This window comes from Myotis yumanensis, unplaced genomic scaffold, assembly GCF_028538775.1.
Source record: "Myotis yumanensis isolate MYYU_CA2020_CCGP unplaced genomic scaffold, mMyoYum1.0.hap1 SCAF_21, whole genome shotgun sequence".
Lineage (NCBI taxonomy): Eukaryota > Metazoa > Chordata > Mammalia > Chiroptera > Vespertilionidae > Myotis > Myotis yumanensis.
Window position 1 is genome coordinate 13,457,818 of NW_027223772.1, and position 26,860 is coordinate 13,484,677.

General features: G+C 41.0%; 1 protein-coding gene and 1 pseudogene across 4 annotated transcripts in view; one reads left to right on the forward strand and one right to left on the reverse strand.

Moving 5' to 3' along the window:
- The window catches only part of SPIN1 (spindlin 1), a 94,973-nt gene that overhangs the window by 33,065 nt on the left and 35,048 nt on the right, over positions 1 to 26,860 (forward strand). Inside the window, exon 1 of one of the 4 annotated variants that reach the window (XM_070400788.1) lies at positions 23,212 to 23,269. The exons of the other annotated variants lie outside the window; for them this stretch is intronic. Coding sequence (XP_070256889.1) covers positions 23,239 to 23,269 — 31 coding nt within the window. The 5' untranslated portion in view covers positions 23,212 to 23,238. Of the gene's footprint in view, positions 1 to 23,211; positions 23,270 to 26,860 lie in introns of those variants that run through there. 4 annotated transcript variants of the gene reach the window in all.
- On the reverse strand, positions 7,131 to 8,223 carry LOC138998864 (UDP-N-acetylglucosamine transporter pseudogene; annotated as a pseudogene).

The following is a 26,860-nucleotide window of genomic DNA, read 5'->3' on the forward strand; positions in this document are numbered from 1 at the left end:
TGTGATTTGCAGTATTTCATACACATACATGCGAGAAACAGGTTTAGTTTTTTGAGAGGTAGGATCATATTAATTGTTGTCCTGTTGTAGATGTCCAGTAAATTTAGCAAGTGAATTGTAAATACCCAGTTAGTAGGATTACAGTCAATAAAGGAATTGTCATTTCATTTTGAAGGAGGAAGTGAAAATGAGACGAATAGATGAGCATTAGATTTACTAAGATTTAGGATATTTATAACAATTTGAAGGAAAAAAGATAAACTGCAGGTTTTGTGACAGCTAATACAACTAGAAGAGAAATTTAGACTTTGCATGATTTTTACCCATCCTCCAATCTTAATAGGCTACACTATAAAATAAGTAAGTGATGTTTTCTGTGGGACCGAGGTTCTTCTCCATTACAGAACACATTTGAAAACAATGTATCATAACATTTTAAGGTTCTTTGATAAAATGAATCTGAGAATTACGCTAGTGAAATTATTAATCTTACAGAAATGGTTGCTCTGTGATTTAGAACTATTTCTTATGTTTATTAACTATAGTATTTGGAATTCCTTTATAAGAGCCACAGGGATTCAGATTTTTATGTACCCTTCATTTCTTTTTTATTTTAGATTCTCTTTTATTGTATTACGTTATAATAATATTGATGTAACTGTTCAATATTTGTCAATAAGATTAACTTTCAGTAGTGATGGCAGACTGAAGTGTAAGTCATCTGAGAGTTTGTTATTCTGTTCCCAGCTCTCATCAGCCCTATCCTGCTCTCATTATTCATATGAACATTGGTGCATTTTGTAACTTCTTGAGTCTTGGTTTTTCTGATCTAAACAATGGAACTGTTAGGGTAGGTACTTGTTGGGGATATTATGAGGTGTAAACGAGCTTATGCATGTTTGGTGCTTAGCTAGGTTCCTGGCACATTATAGCTGCTGTACAAAAAGCATTATGATTGGTGACCATATTGTTTACAATGAAGTATTTTCTTTCTTTTTTTTTTTTTAAATATATTTTATTGATTTTTTACAGAGAGGAAGGGAGAGGGATAGAGAGTTAGAAACACCGATGAGAGAGAAACATCGATCAGCTGCCTCCTGCACACTCCCTACTGGGGATGTGCCCGCAACCAAGGTACATGCCCTTGACCGGAATCAAACCTGGGACCCTTGACTCCACAGGCTGACACTCTATCCAGTGAGCCAAACCGTTAGGGCGTATTTTCTATTTCAGTTTAATAGTTGTAGATACTGCCGTCAGGTTTTTGTTGATCAGTGAAATCTCCCACATTTGTCATTTAAATAGTTTGGTTTTCCTAAGTTCTTTTTATGCACACCATTCCAAATTCAACATTCTTATTTTTTTCATTGAGTTTGAAATCATCTTAGGAGGAAAGTGAGCTAATTAAGGTGACGTGTGTATGGTATAAGTAATTGAAAGAGCTAAACCAGGGGGTGTTACTATATTTGAGGGAGAGATTGTAAATCCTGTCAAGTACGTTGATCTTATAATTTCTGTTTTTATTTTTGGTGTTTTAGGGGTTTTCCAGTATAGTAACTTTTTATGCTTAATATATAGTAAATGAAATATTAGTTACCACTGTACTTCTAAGAAAATGTCTGCATGGCCTCTGCAGCAATCTGGTGATGTATTTATGTTGTTAAAAAATTTGAATTTAAGAGAGTTCACAGAAAGATTTTTATTGAAAGGGGGAAAGGACTGAGGTTAGTAGCCATTGGTGACGAATCATTCATTTCTATAAAGAAATCAAGAAAACTTCACAGTAATTGGCTTTTTGTAACTGAAAACTTAGGATGCCAGAAGCTTTTGCTAATTACTTTTAAGTGTTTTCCATTTTCACATTTCTTACATATGTTTTGGAGTGGTGTCTTCATTTCAGGTGCTTTAGCGGCCAGTGGAAAATTAAGTAAAGCAACAGTCTTTGTCAACACTGCATAAAAAAATGGGTTGATGGATTTTTTTCAATAACAAGACAAGCTCGTTGCTTTTGGTATTGCTAAATACACCTTCAGAATATACAGTTTTAAATAAGTTCATGGGAACATGTACTTTCCAGAAAGGAAGCCACTTTTCTGGAAGTCAGTAGCCCATGTGGTCTACCAAGTTATAAACCTGTTTTCCACTAAGTGTTTTTTGAGCTTTGCATTAAAAAATGATTTAATGGTAGAACAAACAATAATGTGATCTTACATTTTCTGACTCTTCCTTATTTCTTAGAGCATGTGGCATTAAGCTAAAGATAAGTAGGTACTCTATTGGCCTATTGTTAGGCCATGAGGTCATATTGTTTTCCACTTATGTGATAGAACCTATTTTAGAAAGATTGCTGACTCCTTGATCAGTATTGATTATAAAATTGTCTTAATCATTCTTCTTGTTAACAAAGACTAAGAGTCTGTTGCTGTTAAATCCCTGTATCAGTAATGAATGTGCCCTTTACAAATAAAGAAAATTCACGGAAAGAGGGTTGTTGTTTTTTCTTATGTAACAGGAAGCCCAGGTAGGCATTCCAGAGTTGGTATGGTGGTTCAGCCATGCCCTTAGGCTGGTGCCATCCCAAAGGCAAAAGCTTGGGGGCTTCAACAGTCCAGCTCCTTAGTCTTTTTCTAGGTGGATAGCTGGGCTTCTCACATGGAGGTTCTCAGAGGAAGTGTCCTAAGAGGAACTGGAACAGCTGCGTGGTCTCTTCTGTATGAGCCCCAGAAGCCTTACAGGTTCACTTCTGCTGTATTCTGTTCCTTGAGGCAGTCCAGGCGCCTGCCCAAGTTTCAAGGGAGGGAGCATGTGCTGTGCTGAATGAGAGGCATGTCAAAGAATTTAAATTGCCACCATGGTAAATACCGGGTAGTGTTTAACATAGAGTGTGAGTGATTCAATGAAAATTAGAAATGGAATTTTTACATTTTTAAATATAGTTTAATATATTAGTTTTATTTTAAAGATAACAGGTTTATATACCTAATGACATTGGGCAGGAAGTCCTATTGTACGGTATAACTTTTTTCATATATTTTACCTTTAGAGTTAGCCTCCATTTTTACTATTTTACCAAATAGCTGCAATTTTCCTCCTCTTATGGCATCTATATTATAAAAGGCCAGTGACCGTTACGCTGTAACGACCAAACGACTGGTCACCAGGAGGTGCATTGATGGGTCTGGTGGCGCGGCGTGTCTTGGTCTCGCGGCGTGGTGGGTCTAGGGTCCCGCCGGCACGGCGGGTCTGGGGTCTTGTGCGACTTTGCGTGCTGGGCCTCTAGTACTTTAATAAAAATTCACAGTTGAAAATGTCAAATAGTGCCAAAGACTTATAGCAAAAAGGTAGGCACTCCAGCCCTGTCTGGTGTGGTTCAGTTAGTTGGAGTGTCACCTTGTACAACAAAAGGTGGCTGGCTCAATTCCCAGTCTGGGCACATACCCAGGTTGTGGGTCCGATCCCCAATGGGTGCACATGTGGGAGGCATCCAATGGATCTCTCCCTCCCCCACCCTCTTCTCTATAAAGTCATTATTTTAAAAAATTATTCAACAGTTATAAGAGCTATTTTTTTTTAAGTTAGGCACTCCATTTATTCTGATTTTTACCTTCAAAATTTGTAAATAATAAGTATACAAATTTCTCTTGTTTTGACAATTTTAGATATTATATGTTGACATCTATTGAGGATTTTGGCTTGTTCACATAATATCTCCCTCTTCCATTAGACTCCTAATAAAGAGTTTGGCTTAAATTATTATTTTTTAAAAAAAATATATCTTATTGATTTTTTACAAAGAGGAAGGGAGAGAGATAGAGAGTTAGAAACATCGATGAGAGAGAAACATCGATCAGCTGCCTCCTGCACACCTCCTACTGAGGATGTGCCCGAAACCAAGGTACATGCCCCTGACCAGAATCGAACCTGGGACCCTTCAGTCCACAGGCCGACGCTCTATCCACTGAGCAAAACCAGTCAGGGCTTAAATTATTTTTATTGTGTCCAGCCCACGTGGCTCAGTGGTTGAGTGTCAACCTATGACCAGGAGGTCAGGGTTCGATTCCAGGTCAGGACACATGCCCCACTTGTGGGCTCGATCCCCAGTGTGGAGTGTGCAGGAAGCAGCCAATTAATGACTCACTCATCATTGATGTTTCTATCTCTCTCTCCCTTTCCATTCCTCTCTGAAATCAATAAAAATATTTTAAGAAAATATATATTTATTATCTCTTTTATAATCACTGTATAAATACTGAACCCTTTTGAGCCAAGTACATTTTTCAGAAATGCATATAGAAGATGGGTTTGTTTGTTTTTTTGAGACCTTTTGTTCACATTGTCTTTATTCTACTCTCATGCTCAGTCTTTGGTGGGGTATTAGATTCTAGGTTAGAAATGAATTTTTAAAAAATCCTCACCAGAGGATATATTTAGAGAGAGGAAGGGGGAAGGAGAGGGTGGAGTTAAGGAAGTGGGGAGAATGAGGAGAAACATTTATGTGAGAGAGAAACATCGATCTGTTACCTCTCGTATGTGTGCTGACCAGGAATCGAACCCGTGACCTTCCAGTGCATGGGAGGACACTCCAACCAGCTGAGCTACAACATCCAGGGCTATTTTCCAACCTTTTGTCCTGACTGGGAATCGCATCGTGACCTCCTAATTCATAGGTCAATCCTCAATCACTGAGCCACGCCTGCAAGGCTATTTTCCAATCTTTAAAAAAAATTTCAGTAAGGATTTAAAATTTCTTTTTTGTTCTATTTGTTTCTTTTTTTTTAATTTATTAAATTGATTGGGATGACATTGTCAGCATGAATATACAGGTTTCAGGTGTGGGTTTCTATGTTACAAAATCTGCATATTGCACTGTGTGTCCACTACCCAGAGTCAAATATTCTCCTGTCACCTTATATTAGGATCCTAGGATCCCCTTCTCCCCCACCCCCTTCTCAATGGCAACCACCACACTGCTGTTTGTGTTTATGAGTTTTAGTTTTATATCTCACATATGAGTGAAATCATATGGTTTTTAGTTTTTGTGACTGACTTAGTTCACTTAGCATAATCTTTTCAAGGTCCACCCATGTTGTTGCAAATGGCGCTATTTCATTCTTTCTTATGGCTGAGTAGTATTCCACTGTGTATATGTACCACATCTTCTTTACGCAGCCCTCTATCATGGGACACTTTGGTTATTTCCATATCCTGACCACTGTGAATAATGCTGCAGTGAACATAGAGATGCATATATCTTTGTGAGTACATGATTTCAAGTTTTTCGGGAATATACCCAGGAGTGGGATTGCTGAATCTTATGTTAGCTCTGTTCTTAATTTTTTGAGGAATTGCCAGACTGCTTTCCATAGTGGTTGTACCAGTCCACATTCCCACCAGCAGTGAATGAGGGTTCCCTTTTTCCACAATCTCTTCAACACTTGTTATTACTTGTTTTATTATTGGTAATGGCCACTCTAACAGGTGTAAGGTAGTATCTCACTGTAGTTTTTATTTGCATTTCCTTAGTTACCAGTGAGGTTGAACATCTTTTCATGTATCTATTGGTTTGTATGTCTTCTTGGGAAGGGTGTATTTTCAGATCCTCTGCCCACTTTTTGATTGGGTTGTTTGTGTTGAATTTTATGAATTCTATATATATTTTGGAAATTAAATCTTTGTTGGAGCCACTGTTTGCAAATATCACCTCCCATCTGGTTGGCTGCCTCTTTGTTTTGTTGTCAGTTTGTTTTGCTGTTCAGAAGCTTTTGAGTTTGATATAGTCCCATTCATTTATTTTTGCCTTTACTTCCCTTGCCTTTGGGATCAGGTTCATAAAATGTTCTCTACAACCCAGATCTATAAATTTGGTACCTGTATTTTCTTCTATGTAACTTATTGTTTTGGATCTTATATTTAGGTCTTTGATCCATTTTGAATTAATTTTTGTACCTGGAGACAAACTGTCATCTAGTTTCATTTGTTTGCATGTGGCTTTCCAGTTTTCCCAGCAACATTTATTGAAGAGTCTATCTTTACTCCATTGTGCGTTTCTGCCTCCTTTGTCGAAAATTATCAGTTCATATGCATGTGGTTTTATAGCTGGGCTCTCTATTCTGTTTCATTGATCTGTGTGTCTGTATTTCTACCATGCTGTGCTGTTTTGATGATCATAGCTCTGTAGTATAAGTTGAAGACAGGTAGCATGATACCTCTGCTTTGTTCTTCTTCCTCAGGATTGCTTTGGCTATTCGGGGTCTTTTGTGGTTTCATACATAGCTGATGATTTCTCGTTCTGTTTCTTTAAAAATTGACATTGGGATTTTGATGGGGATTGCATTAAATCTGTATATTGCTTTGGGTAATATGACCGTTTTAACTGTTGATTCTTCCAATCCATGAACACGGGATATTTTTACATTTTGTTGTGTCTTTTTGAATGTCTTTTAATAATGCTTTGTAATTTTCAGTATATAGGTCTTTCACGTCTTTTGTTAACTTTATTCCTAGGTACTTTATTCTTTTGGTTGCTATTGCAAAAGGAATTGTTTGTTTTTTATTTCTTTCTTTTTTTTTTTTTTTTGGTACTTCAGTTTTTATGTAGTTGAATAACATTTAGTGATCTTTTGTTTAACCAATCTTTTGTATAAATATAGAAATCTCGGGTATGTGAAAAGGTTTCTCAGGCCATACTTCTATTTCTGCACAGCTTTATAGGCAATAATCATAGTTGTCAAATTCTGACTATGCCATTGGCTTGCTGACCTGCACCGAGGGGTAAGACAGACACCCAAGAGAATGGCGTAGCTCGTCTGCAGACATGACTGCTGACACCTGCTGCGTGTGCACTTGCAGCACATGCACAGGTCATCCCTTCAGCCGTCCAAACGGCAAGATCCCCCAAACTCACATCTCCAGCCCCTGCAGTGATTCTAATCCCGGCAATATCTCAAGCTTGGATTTCTTGAGGCAACAGGCATGCTGTCACATAGACACAGACTTGAGCTGCACATTCATGTTTTCCAAGCATTTGGACAGTATGAAGAGCGACAACACCTTCCTGGGATCTGAGCAGTCCTGCGGGTTCCCGCCTAGATGAGCCCCGGCACCGCTGGCACGGCTGCGAGCAGTGCTCACTATGCTTTGGTGGGATTGCCTGCAGGCTTGGGGTCATAACCGTATAGGAAAGTAGCTGCTATTACAAGGATGGCTCCAAGGGAGAAGACACTCTTTGGCACAAAATCTTGTAGCCAAAAGTAGGATATCAGTGTTGATAATATTATGGATACAGAGGTTGTTGCAAATCCTTTTAAAATATTATCTGCATACTTTCTAACAGCCGCTATGACAAGGCCTCCCAGTGCCTGAAGAGCAACAACTTCCCAGGTCAGTCGGTTGTAGCCCTGGAAAAACCCATTCTGTGATACCAGTTCTCCATCATACACGTACACGACCATCAAGCCAAATATGCTCCCGAAGAAACCCAGTTGAATGTTTCTGATCCACACCGACTGCTTGGTTTCTCTTAAGATTTTCTTGAAGTACACCCCAGCAAAGCCACTGGAAAAGCAGGCCGTGAGAGGCCCACGAACTGCGAGCTGGCCGAGAGCGCCTTTGAGTCCAGCTCCTGGGCATCCGAAGGCCACTGTACAAAAGCCACTCCGGCCATCAGAATCATCAGGGAGAGCCACTGCACTGGTACACACCCAGCTTTTTACCCAGTATAGACACAGAGAACAGTGCCGTCATAAGGATTTTCAGCTGATACGTGACCTGGTAGGTGGCTGCATCGAGATTGGACAGCGGCACGTAGAGCAGGTTGTTCTGAAGAGTGTATATCCCGGATGGAATAGCAAGTTTGATCACTTCCATAGGCTTGTTAAGGATCTCATCCCGCAGTATTCGATTCAGTGCTCTCAGACTACATTGGCTGTCTTTGTAGACTAATAGAAAGCAGGCCATTATCTTCAGAATCTCAGCCACAACCACAGCCATGGAGGACAGGTACCAAGGCCCCTTCTCCTTTAAAGTCCTGGAGTAGCGAATCGTGAGCACCAGGCTGGTTGTCTGAAAGACCAGAATCCCCAAGGAAAGGTATTTGAGGTTGGCAGACAGTGTTTTATCTGCATCTGCCTGCCCCGCTTGGCCGGGCACCCGGGGCTGCTGTGCCCGCCGGGTCCCTTGCCTGTTTTTCATTTCTTTCTCTGAAGTTTTGTTGTTAGTGTACATGAAGGCAATGAATTTGTGCACATTGATTTTGCATCCTGCAACTTGACTGTATTTGTGTATTGTTTCTAAGAGTTTTTTGGTGGAGTCTTTAGGGTTTTCTATATACAGAATTAGGCCGTCTATAAAAAGTGACAGTTTGACTTCCTCATTCCCTATTTGGATGCCTTTTATTTATTTCTTTTGCCTTATTGCTCTGGTTAGGGCTTCCAGCACTATCTTACCTAATAATAGACAAACATGGTAATTGACCATACCTTTGCTACGCTTCCCATCGGCTAATCAGCGAGATATGCAAATTAACTGCCAACAAAGATGGCGGCTGGCAGCCACACAGCTGAAGCGAGCAGGAGGCTTGCTTGCTCCAGTGATGGAGGAAGCCAAGGTTCCCTGCCTGCCACGGCCCTGCTCTGAGCTCCGAAAGCAACAAAGTTTCAATTATAGAAGCTAAACAAACCCCAGATACCTGCTTTCAGCCGGCCGTGGCCATGGAGCTGGAGCGCAAGAGGCTTTCCCTCCCACCCGCCCTGGCAGCTCAGGCAACAAAGTTTCAATTATAGAAGGTAAATAAACCCCAGATACCTGCTTTCAGCTGGCCGTGGCCATGGAGCTGGAGCCTTGTGTTGCCCCTGGCGATGGAGGAACCAAGCCCTGTCCGGCTCTGAGCTCCACTCCAGGCAACAAAGTTTCAATTATAGAAGGTAAATAAATCCCAGAAAAAAAGGAGAGGCTGGGAGCTTCTGTCGCTGGGGAGGCTTGGCCAGCCTAAAAACGGCCCTCAACCCTTTACCCAGACTGGCCAGGCACCCCAGTGGGGACCCCTCACCCAGGCTGGCCAGGCACCCCAGTGGCACCCCAGTGGGGACCCCCACCCTGAAGGGCAAACCAGCCGGCCCCCACTCATGCACCAGGCCTCTATTCTATATAAAAAAAAAGGCTTGGGTTGCTCCTGGTGATGGAGGAAGCCAAGCTTCCCGCCTGCCCTGGCCGGCTGTGGGCTCCGCTCAAGGCTACAAAGTTTCAATTATAGAAGATAAATAAATCTCAGATACCTGCTTCCAGTGGGTGTGGCCTCTGCTCAAGGAGGGGCTGGGAGCCTCGGTTACCAGGGGCAACCCAGGCTTCGAGCCCGACCAAGGCTACAAAGTTTCAATTATAGAAGTTAAATAAATCCTAGATATCTGCTTCTAGCCCATTGGCGTGGCCAGCCTGAAAATGGCCATCAGCCCCTCACCCAGGCTGGCCACACCCTCATGGGGTGAGGGTCCCCGCTGGGGGGCTTGGCCAGCCTACAAACAGCCATCAGCCCCTCACCCAAGCTGGCCACACCCTCAAGAGGTGAGGATCCCCGCTCGGGGACTTGGCTAGCCTGTAAACAGCCATCAGCCCCTCACCAAGGCTGGCCAGGCACCCCAGTGGGGACCCTCATCTCATGGGGGCGTGGCCGGCCTGAAAACCACCACAGGCCCCTCGCCCAGGCCGCCCCACGCCCCAAGGGAACCCCCACCCTGATCCGGGACACCCTTCAGGGCAAACCAGCTGGCCCCCACCTGTGCACCAGGTCTCTATCTATACTAATAAAAGGGTAAAATGCTAATTAGACTGGGAGACCTTCTAGGAGACCTTCCGGACGTTCTTCTGGACAAAGCCATCGTGGTGGGGCCGAGGTAGAGGCAGTTAGAGGCTAAGAGGGGAGGGCAATTGTGAGTGATCAGGCTGGTGGGGGATGGGGCCTTTGGGGATAAGCAGACCAGCAGCGGGGCCAGTTGGGGCCAGGCAGGCCATCAGTGGGTGTCAGTTGGAGGTGATCAGGACAGTGGGGGGGGCAGTTTGGAGTGAGCAGGCCTGCAGGGGGGCAATTGGGGACAAACAGGCCAGTGGAGAGGGAAAGTGGGGGTGAGCAGGCCAGCGGGGGGGGGGGGGGGGCAGTTGGCGGTGATCAGTCTGGCGGGAGGGGCATTTGGGGACAAGCAGGCCGGCGGCGGGAGGCAATTGGGGGCAAGCAGGCCAGCAAGCAAGCAGAGTGGTTAGGGGCAATCAGGCAGGCAGGTGAGCGGTTAGGAGCCAGCAGTCCCGGATTGCGAGAGGGATGTCCAACTGCCGGTTTAGGCCTGATCCCTGTAAATTGGCAGTAGGACATCCTTCGAGGGGTCCCAGATTGGAGAGGGTGCAGGCCGGGCTGAGGACACCCCCCCTCCCCCGTGCACGAATTTCGTGCACTGAGCCACTAGTGTGGAATAAGAGTGGTGAGAGTGGACATCCTTGTCTGGTTCCTGATCTTAGGGGAAAAGCTTTGTTTTTTGCCATTTGAATTTGATGTTAGCTGAGACCTTTATTATGTTGAAGTACTGTCCTATTCCTGTTTTATTGAGGGTTTTAATCATAACTGGATGTTGCATCTTAGATGCTTTTTCTGCATCTATTGATAAAGTCATATGATTTTTATCCTTTCTTTTATTAATGTGGTGTATTACATTGATTAATATGTGTATGTTGAACCATCCTTGTGCCCCTGGAATGATCCTCACTTGATTGTGATGTATCATATTTTGGATGTACTGTTGTATTCGATTTGCTAGTATTTTGTTTAGGATTTTAGATCTGTATTCATCACAGATATTTGTCTATAGTTTCTTTTTGTGTGTTATCTTTGACAGGTTTTGGTATCAGGGTTATTTGGTAGCCTCGTAGAATGTATTAGGCAGTATTGCCTCTTTAATTTTTTATAAGAGTTTGAGAGGATAGGTTTTAAATCTTCTTTGAATGTTTGGTGGGATTGACTGGTGAAGCTATCTGGTCCTGGACTTTTGTTTTTTTGGGAGGTTGATAGTTGTTTCAATTTCCTCACTGCTGATCGGTCTATTTAGATTTTCTAATTCTTCATGATTTAGTCTAGGAAGGATATATAAATTTCTAGGTACTTAGCCATTTCTTCTAGGTTACTGAATTTGATGGCATATAGTCTTTCATAATATTCTAGTATGATCCTTTGTATATCTGTGATGCCTGTGGTGACTTCTCTCTCATATTTTATTTTGTTTATGTAAGTCTTTTCCCTTTACTAAGTCTAGCCAGGGATTACAAATTTTATTAATATTTTCAAAGAACCAACTCTTCGTTTTATTAAAATTTTGTAGTCTTTTTGTTCTCTTATTCATCTTACTCTGCTCTAATTTTTATTATTTCTTTTCTCCTTGCTGACTTTGGGTTGCTTTTGTTCTTTTTGTAGTACCTATAAGATGTGATGTTAGGTTGTTTACTTGGGATTACTCTTGTTTGAGATAGGCCTGTAATGATATAAAGTTCCCTCTTGTTACTGCTTTCGCTGCATACCAGAGGTTTTGATATTTTGTGTTGTCATTCTCGTTTGTCTCTATATATCTTTTGATCTCATCTTTTATTTCTTCTTTGACCCAGTCATTTTTTGATAGTATGTTGTTTAATCTCCACGTATTTGTGGGCTTCTTTTCTTCCTTTCTGCAGTTGATTTCTAGTTTCAAGGCATCATGGTCAGAGGATATGCTTGGTGTAATTTCACTCTTCCTGAATTTTTTGATGCTTATTTTGTGATCAACATACAGTCTTCCTTGATAATGTTTCAAGTGTGCGGGAGAAGAATGTAGAATCTGATGTTCTGGGATGAAATGTTCTGTAAATGTAATTTTGTCCATTTGGTCTGGTGTTTCATTTAATGCTGGTGTTTGTTTATTGATTTTTTGGTTGATCTGTCTAGAGCTGTCAATGGAGTATTAAGGTCTCCAATTATGATTGTGTTTTGATCTGTTTCTCCCTTTAGTTCTGTAAGTAGTTTTATATATTTCGGTGCTCCCTGGTTGGGTGCATATATATTAAGAAGTGTTATGTTTTCTTGATGTACTGTTTTCTTTATCATTATAAAGCAGTGGTTCTCAACCTTCCTAATGCTGCGACCCTTTAATACAGTTCCTCATGTTGTGGTGACCCCCAATTTCATTGTTACAAATTGAACATAATTAAAGCATAGTGATTAATCTCAAAAACAATATGTAATTATATATGTGTTTTCCGATGGTCTTAGGCAACCCCTGTGAAAGGGTCGTTCGACCCCCAAAGGGATCATGACCCACAGGTTGAGAACCGCTATTATAATGTATCCATCTTTGTCTCATTTTTCTTTATCTTGAAATCTATGTTGTCGTATATAAGGATGGCTACACCTGCTTTATTGTGTGTGTTATTTGCTTAGAGAGTCATTTGTCACCCTTTTACTTTGAATCTATCTTTGTCTTTGCAGCTTAGATATGTCTCTTATAGGCAGCATATGGTTGGGTTTTGTTTTTTAATCCATTCTGCAACTCTGCCTCTTTATTGGTGAATTCAGACCATTTACATTTAGGGTAATTATTGATGTATGAGGATTTCCTATAGCCATTTTATTTTTTGTTTTGTGGTAGCTCTGTGCCTCCATTGGTTCTTTTCCTTTATGTTTCTGTGTGATTTTTGTTTGGTGGTGTTCCATACATCTTTCATCTGTTTCCTTTTTTGTTTGTTTGTTTTTGTTTTTCTTTCTTTTTTTTTTTTTTTAAGCTATATGTCCTGGTTTGGGATTTTTGTGTGTGGTTACCATTAGGTGTATAAAGAATGAAGTTACATATATAATCTGTAGTTTTTTTCCTTTTGAGTGCATCTGATTTTCATTTTCCTTTGCCAGTTCAGACCTTTCCCCTTCCCTTGTATGTTTTTGTTGTCAAAAATTATCCCTGTTTATGCTGTAATTTTTTTAGTTATCTTTCTTGTAGTGTTGTTACCTTATGTTTTATGTTTCAGGTAGAATAACTCCCTTGAGTATTTCCTGCAATGGAGGTTTTCTGGTGATAAAATCCCTCAGCTTCTGTATGTCTGGGAATATCTTTATTTCTCTTTCATATTTAAAGGGTAATTTTGCTGGATATATTATTCACGGCTGATAATTCCTCTCTTTCAGACGTTTGAATATTTGGTTCCACTCTCTTCTGGATTGTAGAGTTTCTGCTAAGAAATCAGATGAAAATGGGTTTTCCTTTGTAGGTCACTTCCTTCTTTTCCCTGGCTGCTTTGAGAATTTTTTCTTTTAATTTTTGACAGCTTCAATACCACGTGCCTTGGAGAGGGCCTCTTTGGATTGAGGTAAATAGGTGTTCTTTTTGCTTCTTGGATTTGAGGATTTAGTTCTTTCCATGGATTTGGGAAGTTCTCATCCACTATTTGTTTTAATAGACTCTCCATTCCATGCTCCCTGTCTTTCTCCTCTGCAGTGCCTATAATTCTAATACTGCTTTTTCTGATGCAGTCAGATAGGTCTTGTAGAGTCTTTTCATTTTTCTTTATTCTCAGGTCTCTCTCTTCTTCCCTCTATGTTATTTCTTGATTCCTATCTTTGGTATCACTAGTTCTGTCCTCTAATTCAGCGGTTCTCAACCTGTGGGTTGCTATCCCTGAAAATACATCCTGCATATCAGATATTTACATTATGATTCATAACAGTAGCAAAATTACAGTTATGAAGTAGCAACGAATATAATTTTATGGTTGGGGGTCACCACATCATGAGGAACTATATTAAAGGGTCGTGGCATTAGGAAGGTTGAGAACCACTGCTTGGTTCTGTTTTCTATGCTCAGTAGATCACTCTTTATTTCCTTAATTGCATGCTTCATTTCCAGGATTTCTGATGGGTTCTTTTTAAAATTTCAATTCCGTTGTTAAAATACTCATTCTGTTCGTTGATTTGTTTCTGAGTGCACTGAATTGCCTGCCAGTATTTTCTCGCATCTGAGTATTTTCAGAACTGCAGTGTTGAAATCTCTTTCATTTACAGCCTACTTTCTAGGGATTTTTCATTTTCTTTCTGGTCATTTTCGTTGCTATGGTTTTTCAAGGTATTTGCTATCCTCCTTTATTTTTGCATTTATCTCTGAAGAGGTCTTTCTACTATATTCTAGTAGATGGTGCTACTAGAATTTTTACCTCTGTGGTCTCCCAGATTTGAACCTTCACAGCTTCCATAGGACAGTACAGCCGCACTGCTGGGGGTGGGTGGGGGGGGTATGTTTTATCCTCACCATAATGGTTGCCATTATGCCCCAAGCACCCATCCTGGAGATCAGTCACAGAGGGAAACAGCAATTCTATTGCAATAGCTCCTGGTTTACAGATAATATGCTCCTGGACCTGACTATAAGGGCAGTGGGAGGCAATTCTTGGGAGTTTAAGCAGCGGCAGGGTTCTGTGGTTCTCTTTCTCTGTGGGACAGAGGGGGTCTCTCAGGTATGTGTGGGGTAAGCAGGGATTTCTTTGTTGAATTATATATGGTAACTTGTTGAAATGTCTGTGGGAGAGAAAAAGTTGCGCCCTTACACTGCCATTCCTCTGAAGTCGCTATTATTTATTTCATAGATGTAAGTAGCTTATATCTCTGAGGCTCAATATTATATTTTTTAAAAGCTTTTCTTGAATTAGCTCTGCCTCTTATGTGTGTCTTTGTGTCTCTTTGCTTTTAGTCTCTGTGTTTCATCCGGAGGTTTCTCTTAAATGTCTTTCCGTCTAAGGCAGATCTTCTAGCAAGGCACAGAGAAGTTGATTGGAATCTGTGTGTGTGAAAGTGGGCCTTGTTTCCTGGTGGACTTCACATATATTATTGGGGCCTTCACATGTTACTATTTGTGGGTGTTTTCTCTATAGAGATTTCAGATTTCCTGCTTGTATGAAAATACCACATATCAGATTTCCTGATTTCACCCAAAAAAGTTATAAAGTCCTACTCCTTTACCTCTGTTGAAGTGGCACCCTCAGCAATGACTGCTGGTCTTTCAAAGCTGGGCTTATTAAATGGCTACGCAGCAGGGAGAGTGTTACCTCGACAGCTTCCCAGGGAAATTTCACAGGAGGAAAAGGTGCTCACAGGGGAGGAATGAGTGAATTGAGAGGGTTAGAGGCAGTGAGTGTGGTGTGGAGGGGCATTGTTGAGTATTGCTAATCCAGTTGAGTTGCTGGAACATACTTGTGTGAATTCAGATGTTCCAAAGATAAAGACCAAAGTTAAGTTAAAAGTTGGTAGTTTTGGGACATGTGTCTGAATGTGCTTCTGTTAGAAAAGTTTAGTTTGCATAGTTTTTCTTGTCCATCATGGTTTAGTGCAGTTTTTTATTTTGTATTGATTGATTGATTTGTAGAGAGAAAGGGAGAGGGAAAATCATTGACTTGTTGTTCCACTTATTTACAGATTCATTGGTTGACTCTTGTATGTGCCCTGACTGGGGTTTGAACCTGCAACCTTGGCGTATTGGTACAATACTCTTATCAACTGAGCTATCGAGCCAGGGCAGTTTAGTGTAGTTTAAATAACTATTTTGTGAGCCCTAGAACACGTAATTTGTAAATACGACTGTTTTCTCACTTCTGTCAACAAAAGAGATGTAGGTACCTAGTAAAGAATCTTGTTCTGTTTTCCACTGAAAAATCTGTGATGCTCAGAGAGGTGATATAACCCACTTTCCATTACAAACTGACATCAGTGACTATATACACACACCTATCTACTTTTCTGTTTTCCACTAAACTGTATGTCCTGGTGACCACTCCTTAGCAATGTACAGGGATCTTCCTCATGGCTCTTTTCAATTATATAAAATTCATTTGTGTGGATGTGGCATATTAGTTTGTTCAGTAGTCAATCATTTGGACATTTGGGTTGTTTCTACATTTCTGCTATCAGAAATAATAATTGCAGTGGTCCATATATGTCTTATTAGTGTTTTCATTGGGATAGATGCCCAACAGGAGGATTGAGTCAAATCTTTTTTAAAAAATAATTTTATTTCATTTTATTAATAGCAGTGAGGAAGGGAGAGGGAGAAATAGAAACATCATTGATGAGAATCATTGATTGGCTGTCTCCTGCACACCTCCTACTGGGGATCGAACCCACAACCTGGGCATGTGCCCTGACTAGGAATCAAACTGTGACCTCCTGGTTCATAGGTTGACACTCAACCCCTGTGCTACACCTGCCGGGAAAGATTGAGTCATATCTTAGTGCCTGTGTAATTCTGTGGGATGCCACCAGATTCCCCTCCATGACCTTGTACCATTTTCATTCCTACCAGCAGGCAGTATGGATATGTTTCTCCTACTGTCTTTCCAGATTAGTATATTCCCCACTACATGGATTTTTGTCCATCCAATGGGTGAGAAATGGTGTGTCTCAGTGTAGTTTTCAGTGTGAGGTTAAATATCTTGTCATGTAAGGACCTGTTTGGCTTTCCTTTTTCTGTCCTTATCTCATCCATTTTAGTCTCTCCTTTCAGAAACTCTTTTGAAAAATGTCAGTTATTAATCTTTATGATAAGACTAATTTATCTTCCTACTGTGTGGTGCTGGCTTCTTGACAGCTCCGTGAGTCCCTGGTCTCTTGCTTCATCTCTATGGCTCTCAGCCAGCTTCACAGATGCCCTTTTGGCCTTCTGCATTCCAGGGTTATATCTGTGGTTGCTTGGCTCATGTGTGTTTATGGTGCACTTTTCTCTCTTGGTTTCTTAAGAGTATCCTCTGAAACTTGGAGAGATTTGTGTGAGATGTGAATTCTGAGCCCATACATGAATGTAAATGTCAGTTGGTTTTCTTGGGTACAGGGTTCAAAATTATTTTTCCTCAACATTAAAGGCATCACTTATCTCTTATTTAAGTGTTGATGATGGAAGAATAAGTCTTAATAATACCTCTTTATTCTTTTCAAAAGGACTTTTAAAAATGCACTTAATTTTTTTGAAGAATCTTAAATTTACAACAAAATTGAACAGAGGGTACAATGATTTCTCATATACCCCTTCCTCTCCCTAGCCTCAACCACTAGTATAGTCTCACATGGGGATGTACATTTGTTACAATTGATGAACCCACGCTAACACAGCATCATCACCCAGGGTCCAGGGTTAACCTTAGGGTGCACTCTGTGTTATACATTCTGTGGATTTTGACAAATGTAAAATGACATTTATCCACAATTATAGTATCATACACAATAGTTTCACTATCCTAAAAATCCCTGTGCTCCAGCTGTTAATCCCTCCCCCACCCTCAACCCCTGGCAACCACTGACATATTTTTTTTCATTTTTTAATTAAGTTGACATTCAATATTTATTATATTGGTTTCAGGTGTACAGTGTAGTAGTTAGACACTTATATATATAACTTACAAAGTGATCCCCCCGGTAAGTCCAGTACATAGTTATTACAATATTATTGACTATATTACCTGTATTATACTTTATATGCCCATGACTATTTTGTAACTGCCAATTTGTACTTCTTAATCCCTTCAGCCCATTGGCTTTTTATTGTCTTCACTAGGGTCCCTCAGCTTGGCCTGCTGGGATCGGCCTGAAACTGGCTCTCCGACATCCCCTGAGGGGTGCCGGATTGTGAGAGGGCGCAGGCCAGGCTGAGGGATTCATGCACCGGGCCTTTAGTCTATATATATAAAAGCCTAGGTTACTGTTCAACCATTCGACCGTTAGCTATGATGCACACTGACCACCAGGGGGCAGATGCTCCTACCGGTAGGTTACCTTGCTGCTGGGGTCCAGCCGATCGGGACTGGGTGAGACAGGCTGGACACGCCCTAGAGTCCTCCCGAGGTCCCTCCCCTGCCCCGATCATGCACCATTCGGGTCCCTCAGCCTGGCCTGCGCCCTCTCGCAATCCAGGACCCCTCAGGACATGTTGGAGAGCTGCAGGCCAGGCCGAGGGACCCCACCGGTGCACAAATCCCTACACTGGGCCTCTAGTATGCATATAAGATCTTTGGTTAATCTCTTCCCGCCCTCCTCCCTCCACCTCCCCTCTGAGATTCATCAGTTTGTTCCATGTTTCCATGCCTGTGGTTTCCGCTTCTGCGTTGAGAGTCTGACCCCTGGTGGTCAGTGTGCGTCATAGCTATCAGACAGTGGGCTGGTCAGCTGGTTGCTTAGGCTTTTATATGTATAGATAGAAGATAGTTTTGCCTTTTCCAGAGTATCATATACTTAGACAGTAAGTAGTGTTATCAGATTGGTTCTTTCTTGGTAATATGCACTTAAGGTTTGTCTGTCTTTTCATGGCTTGATATCTCATTTTTTTTTTTAGTATGGAATGTATTCTATTGTTTGGACATAGTACAGTTTATTTATTCCCGACTGAAGGGATATCTTGGTAACTTCCAAGTTTTGGATGTTTTCAACTTGCTTGGGTTAGTGTTAAATGTAAGATATCCTTCATTTTTATAGCCGAATAGTATTCCATTGTGTAAATGTACCTCTGCTTTTTTATCTACTGATGGGCACTCGGGCTGTTTTCATATCTTATCTATACTAAATATAATGCTGCTGTGAACATAGGGATGCATATATTCTTTCTGATTGATGTTTGGTATTCTTAAGATAGATTCCATTTTTAAGTTTTTGAGGAAACTCCATACTGTTTTCTACAATGGCTGCACCAGTCACTCATATGCCAGCAGAGTACTAGGGTTCCCTTTTCTCCACATCCTCACCAGCACTTGCTATTTCTTGATTTATTGATGATAGCCATCCTGGCAGGAATGAGGTGATACCTCGTAATTTTAATTTGCCTCTCTCTGATGATTGATGTTGAGCATTTTTCCATATGCCTGTTGGCCATTTGTGTGTCCTCTTTAGAGAAGTGTCTATTCAGATCCTTTGCCCAGTTTTTAATTGGATTGTTTTCCTGCCTTTGATTCCTTCAAGTGTATTCTTTTTAAAAAATATATTTGTATTGATTTCAGAGAGGAAGCAGAGGGAGAGATAGAAACATCAATGATGAGAGCTCAGAGGCCCTGTTCCACTAACACGAGTGAGTGGCATTGTCACTGACACAAACACAGGTACAAGAAAGCTGTCGTTGTATCAGACAGCCCCACATTTCAGACTGCCACATGGCAGACAAGGCTGAGGGTGTTCCATGCAGTAGCTCATTTAATCCTTGTAGCAGTCCTAGCACGTACAAGTACTGCTATCACCGGGCTCCGGGAGCCTCTGTGAACCCTAGTGGCAGAGTCGAGGCTTGGTGCTGAATACTGTGTACTCCCAGAGGCACATCTGCAAGTCAACAAGTAGATGGCTCACAGGCACATACAAAACTCTGGGGATGTGTGATTGGGAGGACTCCATGGGCAGGGCCGTCAGGCAGCCCCTGATAATGTCACAGGTGATATGAAGGTCCTCCCCACCCCAGCCATCGTGGGGTACCCAACTACGTGACTGTACCTGAGTGTGGGGCCAGTGTATCCCTGTGGGTTGGGTATTTGCTTTCTCCCCAGCTGTTGCTGCTGGGAGGGGCCTGAGCCTCTTAGGAAAAATGGCTGCTGGGGTTCGGTAGTGGGGTGGGGGCGCTAATTGCAGGCCTTCTGGCCATCTCTTTTCCATGTGTCCCACCCCAGCCTCTCCTCAGGCAACTCCAGTCCCCAATGCCCTCTCTCCACAGACGCCTCAGGTCAGTGCCTGCAAACAAAAATCCTGTGCCCTGGGTTTTTTGTTTTTAACAAAACAAACCAAAAAGTGCCTTTATCTCTGACTGTGTTTTATGGTCCAGAATGTGGTCTATCTTGATGAATACTCCTCGGGAACTTGAGAAGGTGATGTTGGATAAAGTAGGTGATAGATATCAGCTATTCAGTTGAACCATGTCCTAGTTGGATCTGTCCATTTATGTGTGATAAAGAGGTATCGAAGTCTTCTGACTATGATAATGGATTTTCTTCTATTACTCCTTGTAGTTCTGTCAGTTTTGCCTCCTATAGTTTGATGCTCTCTTCTTAGGTATGTGTACATCCAGGATTGTTATGTAATATTGGAGAATTGACATCTTTGTCAGAGTGAAATGCCTTTGTCCACAGTGACATTTCCTTGCTCTGAAATCTCTTTCTGAAATTAATACAGCTGTGCCTGCTTTCTTTTGATCACTGTTAGCATGGCATATCTTTCCCATTTCTTTGTTTTTAATGTAAATGTATCTTTTTAAAAAAATATTTTGTTATTGATTTCAGAGAGGGAGAGAGAGATAGAAATATCAATGATGATTGGATGCCTCCTACATGTCCCCTCACCCCCCTAGGGGATTGAGCCCACAACCTGGGCATGTGCCTTGACTGGAATCAAAACCTGGAACCCTTTAGTCTACAGGCTGGCACTCTATCCACTGAGCCAAACCAGCTAGGGCTAAAGTGTATTTCTTATAGACAGCATACAGTGTGGTTTTGTTTTTGATGGAGTATGACAATCTGTTTTAATTGGTGTGTTTAGGCCACTGGTATTTAAGTTGATTGTTGGATTAGTATTTGCCATATTTGCTACTGTATCCTCTTTGCCATTGCTTCTTCCAATTTTTGTCTTCTAATCATTTTCTGCCTTTTATGGTTTTAATTGAGCATCTCTCTATATAAAAGCCTAAGTGACCGCCTGACCATCTGACACGCACTGACGACCAGGAGGCAGATGCTCAACGCAGGAGCTGCCAAGCTGCTGTGACTTGGTAGCTGCGGTTCTCGGGTGACACACCTGGAACCAGAGAGGAGGGAGCCCGATTCTGGGGTGTGTCACCTGAGGACACCCTCTTACAATCTGGACCCCTCAGGGGATGTGGGAGAGCCGGTTTCAGCCCAATCCCTGCAGGCCAGGCTGAGGGACTCCACCGGTGCATGAATCTGTGCACCGAGCCTCTAGTTTTACATAATTCCATTTTTTTTTTAGCATGTCAGTTACCATTGGCCCTTGAACAGTGTGGATTTAACTGTACAGGTCCACTTATACATGGATTTTTTTTTCACTAAATACTGTAAATGTATTTTACAACTTTTTAAATACCATTTTCTCTACGGTATTATAAAAATACAGAATACAAAACATATATAATATAACAGTATATAACATAAAGAGTGTTGACTCTTTATGTTATTGATAAGGCTTCTGGTCAACAGTAGGCTATTAGTAGTTAGTTTTGGGGGAGTCAGGAGTTAATATGTGGATTTTGGGCTCTGTGGAGTGTTGGCTATCCTAACCCCAGCATTGTTCAAGGGTCAACTGTATATGCTTTTAAAAAACTTTTTTAACCCTAGAATTTTCAATATACGTTTACAACTATTCTAAATCCACTTTAACATTGCAGTACTTCAATGGTAGTAACAATACCTTTTAATACAAAATATTCTAATTCCTTCTCTGATCCATTTGCTAATATTATTTTGAACAAAATGTTATCCATTCAGTTTTAAATAAGAAAAATTAAAGTTTATTTTATCTTCATTTATTCCATAACTTGGCTATTGTAAATAATGCTGCAATGAACATAGGGGTGCATATGTCTTTTTGAATTAGTGTTATGGATTTCTTTGGATAAATATCCAAAAGTGGGATTACTGGGTCATATGGTAATTCTATTTTTAATTTTTTAAGGAAATTCTATATTATTTTTCACTAGGGGCCCACTGCACGAATTCGTGCACCTTGAAAGGAACTGTGGGCCGAGAGGCTGCGGTGGGCACAGGGGCGGATCTCGGCCCATCCTCTGCTCACCCGCCTGGCCCCTCCCACTGATGCCCTGGTCCCCTCTCTGCTAGTATCCCCGCTCCTGCCATGGCTGCTCCCATACACTGACGGCACTGGCCCCGCTTGCACCCGCTGAAGGCACAGAGTGATTGGGGCTGGTGCCAGCAGCGGGTGTGAGCGGAGGCTGCTACCCCAATCACCCTTCAGGAGCAGGGAGAGGTGGAGAAGCCCTAAGGGGCGATCGGGGCCAGCAGCCGCCACTCGCACCCGCTGACAGCGCCGAGCAATTGGGACCAGTGCTGGCAGTGAGTGTGAGTGGCAGCTCCGGTGCCAGCTGCAGATGTGAGCAGGGCTGTCGCCGGAGGGGGTGTAAGAGGCAGCTGCCAGCCCCAATTGCACCTCAGGAGCAGGGGGAGGTGGAGAAGCCCTGAGAGGCGATCAGGACCAGCAGCAGGTGGGAGCGGGCCGGCATGGACACCAGGTGCAAGCACCGGACCGGACCATGGTGCATGGGAGCAAACAATTTTCAATAATCACCAGAAGCTCGCCCCATGACAGTGACCAGTGCCCTGCCTTGGTCCGGCAACCCCACTCACCTGTTCCACTATCCCACTGTGGCAGACACCTCCATGTTCCGGGTGCACCCCCTGGTGGTCAGTGCACGTCATAGCAACCAGTTGTTCGGTTCTGCTGTTCAGTCTACAGTGGGGCCTTGACTTACGAGTTTAATTCGTTCCATGATGGAGCTCATAACTCAAATTACTCGTATGTCAAATCAAGAAGTGAATGAGTGAGACACGTTATGCTGGGCTGATGTTGTGGCGTTCACTGTGACGTTCGCTGCGCCAACTAGCGGTGGGGTATCTGAAGCTGGCTCGTAACTCAAATTTTAGCTCACAACTCAAAGAAAAAATCGGCCAAGAGATAGCTCATATCTCGAAAAACTCGTTAGTCGGGACACTCGTAAGTCAAGGCCCCACTGTATTTGCATATTCAGGTTTTATATATATATAGATGGTGGCTGTACCAATTTGTAATCTCACTTTTTCAGTAGTTCATGAGCACCTGGTGTTTGTTGATTTATTGATATCTATCCTGATAGGTGTGAGGTGGTATCTCATTGTGGTTTTGATTTGCATTTCCCTCTTGATTGGTGATGTTGAGCATCTTTTCATATGTCTGTTGGCCATCTATATGTCTTCTTTGGGAAAAAAGTCTATTCAGGTCCTCTGTTTTGTTTGTTTTTTGGTGCTCAGGTGTATATTTGGGGATTAACTCCATATTGGATGTATCACTTACGAATAAGTTCCTTTCCCATTTAGTGTGTTGTCTTTTGTTTTGTTAATGGTTTCCTTTGATCTGCAAAAACATTTTTAGTTTATTTTTTCTTTTGTTTTTCTTGCCTGAGGAAACATACTTAAAAAAATACTGCAAAGAGCGATGTCAAAGAGTTACTGCCTATGCTTTCTTCAAGGAGTTCTATGATTTCAGGTATTACATTGAAGTCTTTAATACATTTTTAGTTTATCCTTGTATATGTTGTAAGAAAGTGATCTAGTTTTGTTTTGTTTTTGTTTTTTTGCATGCATCTGTCGTTTTCCCAGTATCTTTTGTTGGAGAGACTAATCTCTTTTTTTTTTATTCTTTTTTTAAAAAATATTATAATAAGTATTACAAACGGTATTACATATGTGTCCTCCCCCCCCCCCCCCACCCTTGACAATCCCCTGCCCTCCCTTACCCCCCAGAGTCTTATGTCCATTAGTTATGCTTATATGCATGCATACAAGTCCTTCGGTTGATCTCTTACTCCCCTCCCTTCTGCCCCCCAACCCTCTCTGGCCTTCCCACTGCAGTTTGACAATCAGTTTGAGGCAGCTCTGCCTCTGTATCTATTATTGTTCAAAAGTTTATAATGGTCTCTATTATCCATGAATGAGTGAGATCATGTGGTATTTTTCCTTCATTGACTGGCTTATTTCACTTAGCATAATGCTCTCCAGTTCCATCCATGCTGTTGCAAATGGTAAGAGTTCCTTCTTTTTTACAGCAGCATAGTATTCCATCGTGTAGATGTACCACAGTTTTCTAATCCATTCATCTACTGATGGGCACTTAGGCTGTTTCCAGATCCTAGCTATGGTGAATTGTGCTGCTATGAACATATGGGTACATATATCCTTTCTGATTGGTGTTTCTGGTTTCTTGGGATATATTCCTAGAAGTGGGATCACAGGGTCAAATGGGAGTTCCATTTTCAGCTTTTTGAGGAAACTCCATACTGTCTTCCATAGTGGTTGCACCAGTCTGCATTCCCACCAGCAGTGCACAAGTGTTCCTTTTTTGGAGAGACTAATCTTATCCCCATTGTATTTTCTTGCCTCCATTGCCATAGATTACTGACCATATAAGTGTGGGTTTATTTCTGGGCTATTCTGTTCCATTGATCTATGTGTCTGTTTTTATGCCAATACCATGCTGTTTTGATTACTGTAGACTTATAATATCTTACCTAATAATAGACAAACATGTAAATTGACCATCCCTCTGCTATGCTCACCAGCCAATCAGGAGAGTATGCAAATTAACCCAACAAAGATGGCGGTTAATTTGCATACGTAGAAACGAAGCGAAGACTGAAGGCTCCAGCTGGAGCCACGAAGGCCTGGGTCCCGGGTGTTGGAGGAAAACCGGTACTGGCAGCCAGGGGAAGGGAAGGCCTATTGCACGAATCTTCGTGCAACGGGCCTCTAGTAGTTTAATATCAGGTAGCATGATATCCAACTTTGTCCTTCTTTCTCAAGATTTCTTAGGTTAGTCAAGGTCTTTTGAGGTTCCATATAATTTTTAGGATTATTTGTTATAGTTCTGTGAAAACGCCATTGGTATTTTGATAGGGATGGCATTGAAATTGATAGATTGCTTTGGGTAGTATGGACATTTTAACACATTGTGTACCGCATAGAAATCTCTAAGACATACGCCAGGGACCGCACGTTTTTGGGCAAACTGCACGTTATTTAAATCATCATAATGCACTTTAGGTGTTGTTTTTCAATAATTATAACATTTTTATTTACAAAAACAAACAAAGTTCCTAGTACTTTTTTAACGTATGGTACTGCATAAAACATTTTCCTCTATGAAGAGGGACCAAACAAAATTTACATAAGTATCTAGATTCGCTCCTTTTTCCATGGGCGTGAAAAACAAGGACACTCGTGAGCGGTCCTTAACAGATGGCGCGCAAAACACGAGAAAACTGAGCGGTACAAAATGTGTTAATTATGTTAATTCTTCCAATGAGCACAATTGGTTTCTGAATTTCTCTAATAGTGTTGTTACTAGTATATAAAAAGGCAACTGATTTCTGAATATTAATTTTATATCCTTTACTGATTAATTTGTTAGTTCTAATAGGTTTCTTTGGGTGGGTCCTTTAGGGTTCTCTATATATAGTATCATGTCATCTGAAGTTTTACTTCTTCCTTTCCAATTTTGATGCCTTTTGTATCTTTTTCTTGTCTGATTTCTATGACAAGGACTTCCAGTACTGTGTTGAATAAAAGTGGTGAAAGTGGACAACTCTGTCTTGTTCCTCTTCTTTTTTCTTTTCCCTTCCTTTTCTTAAAGAAGATGCTTTCTTTTGATACGATTTTTATTCTTCATTTTGTTTCTGTGGTGTATCATACTAATTGATTTGTGGATATTGAACCAGCCTTTCATCCCAGGAATAAATCCCACTTGATCATGGGGTATGGCTATCTTTTTAATTAATTGTGAAGTTGCTTTGCTAATATTTTGTTGAGGATTTTTGCATCTGTGTTCAGGGATATTGGCCTATAATTTATTTTTTTGTAGTGTCTTTGTCTAGTTTTGGTATCAGGGAAATGTGGGCCTCGTAAAGTGAATTTTGGAGCTTTCACTGTTCAGTTTTTTGGAACAGTTTGAGGAGGATAGGTATTAATTTTTATTTGAATGTTTGGTAAAATTCACCTGTGAAGCCATCTGGCCCAGGGATTTTGTCTGTTGGAAAGTGTTTTTGATTACTTATGTGATTTTGCTATTAGTTATTGGTCTGTTCAGTTTTTTTGTTTCTTCTTGACTCAGTCTTGGAAGATTGTATGTTTCTAGGAATTTATCCATTTCTTTCAGGTTGTTCATTTAGTTGGCATATATAATTGTGTATAGTATTACCTTATAATCCTTTGCTTTTTTGTGATGTTTATTGTCACTTTTTTTCATTTCTGATTTTATTTATTTGGGGCCCCCTTCCCTCTTTTTCTGGATGAGTTTGGCTAAAGGTATATCAATGCTGTTCATCTTTTCAAAGAACCTGCTCTTGGTTTCCTTGACCTTGTTTTGTTTTGTTTGTTTATCTAAACTATTGCATTTACTTCTGCTCTAAAATTATTGTTTCGTTCCTTCTACTCACTTTTAGGTTTTAAAGTTCTTTGTCTAGCTCCTTTAGGTGAAAGTTTAGATAGAATATTTGAGATTTTTCTTGTTTCTTGAGGTAGGCTTATATTACTATAAATTTCCTTCTCAGGACTCTTTGGCTGTATCCCATTTATTTTTGGGTCATTGTGTTTTTAGTTTTCTTCTTGTAATGGATTTCTAGTTTCATACCATTGTGATGAAAGAATGTGCTTGATGTGACGTCAGTCTCTAAATTTATTGAGACTTGTTTTGTAGCCAAATATGTGGTCTGTCCTGGAAAATGTTCCATGTGCACTTGAAAAGAATGTATGTTTTGCTTTTGGGTGAAATGTCCTAAATATATCAGTTAAATCCATTTGGCCTAATATGTCATTTAAGGCCACTGTTTCCTTGTTGATTTTCTTTCTTGATGAAGTATTTATTGATATGAATGGAGAAGTCCCCTATTATTATTATATTTCTGACAATCTCCTCCTTTCTGTCCATCAGTAATTGCTTTATGTATTTGTGCTCCTATGTTGGGTATGCAGATGTTTACAGGAGTTAAATTGTTGGATTGATCTCTTTATCAATGTTCTTTTTTGTCCCTTGTTATAGCCTTTGTTTTAAAGTCCATTTTGTCTGAAATAAGTAGTTACTCCA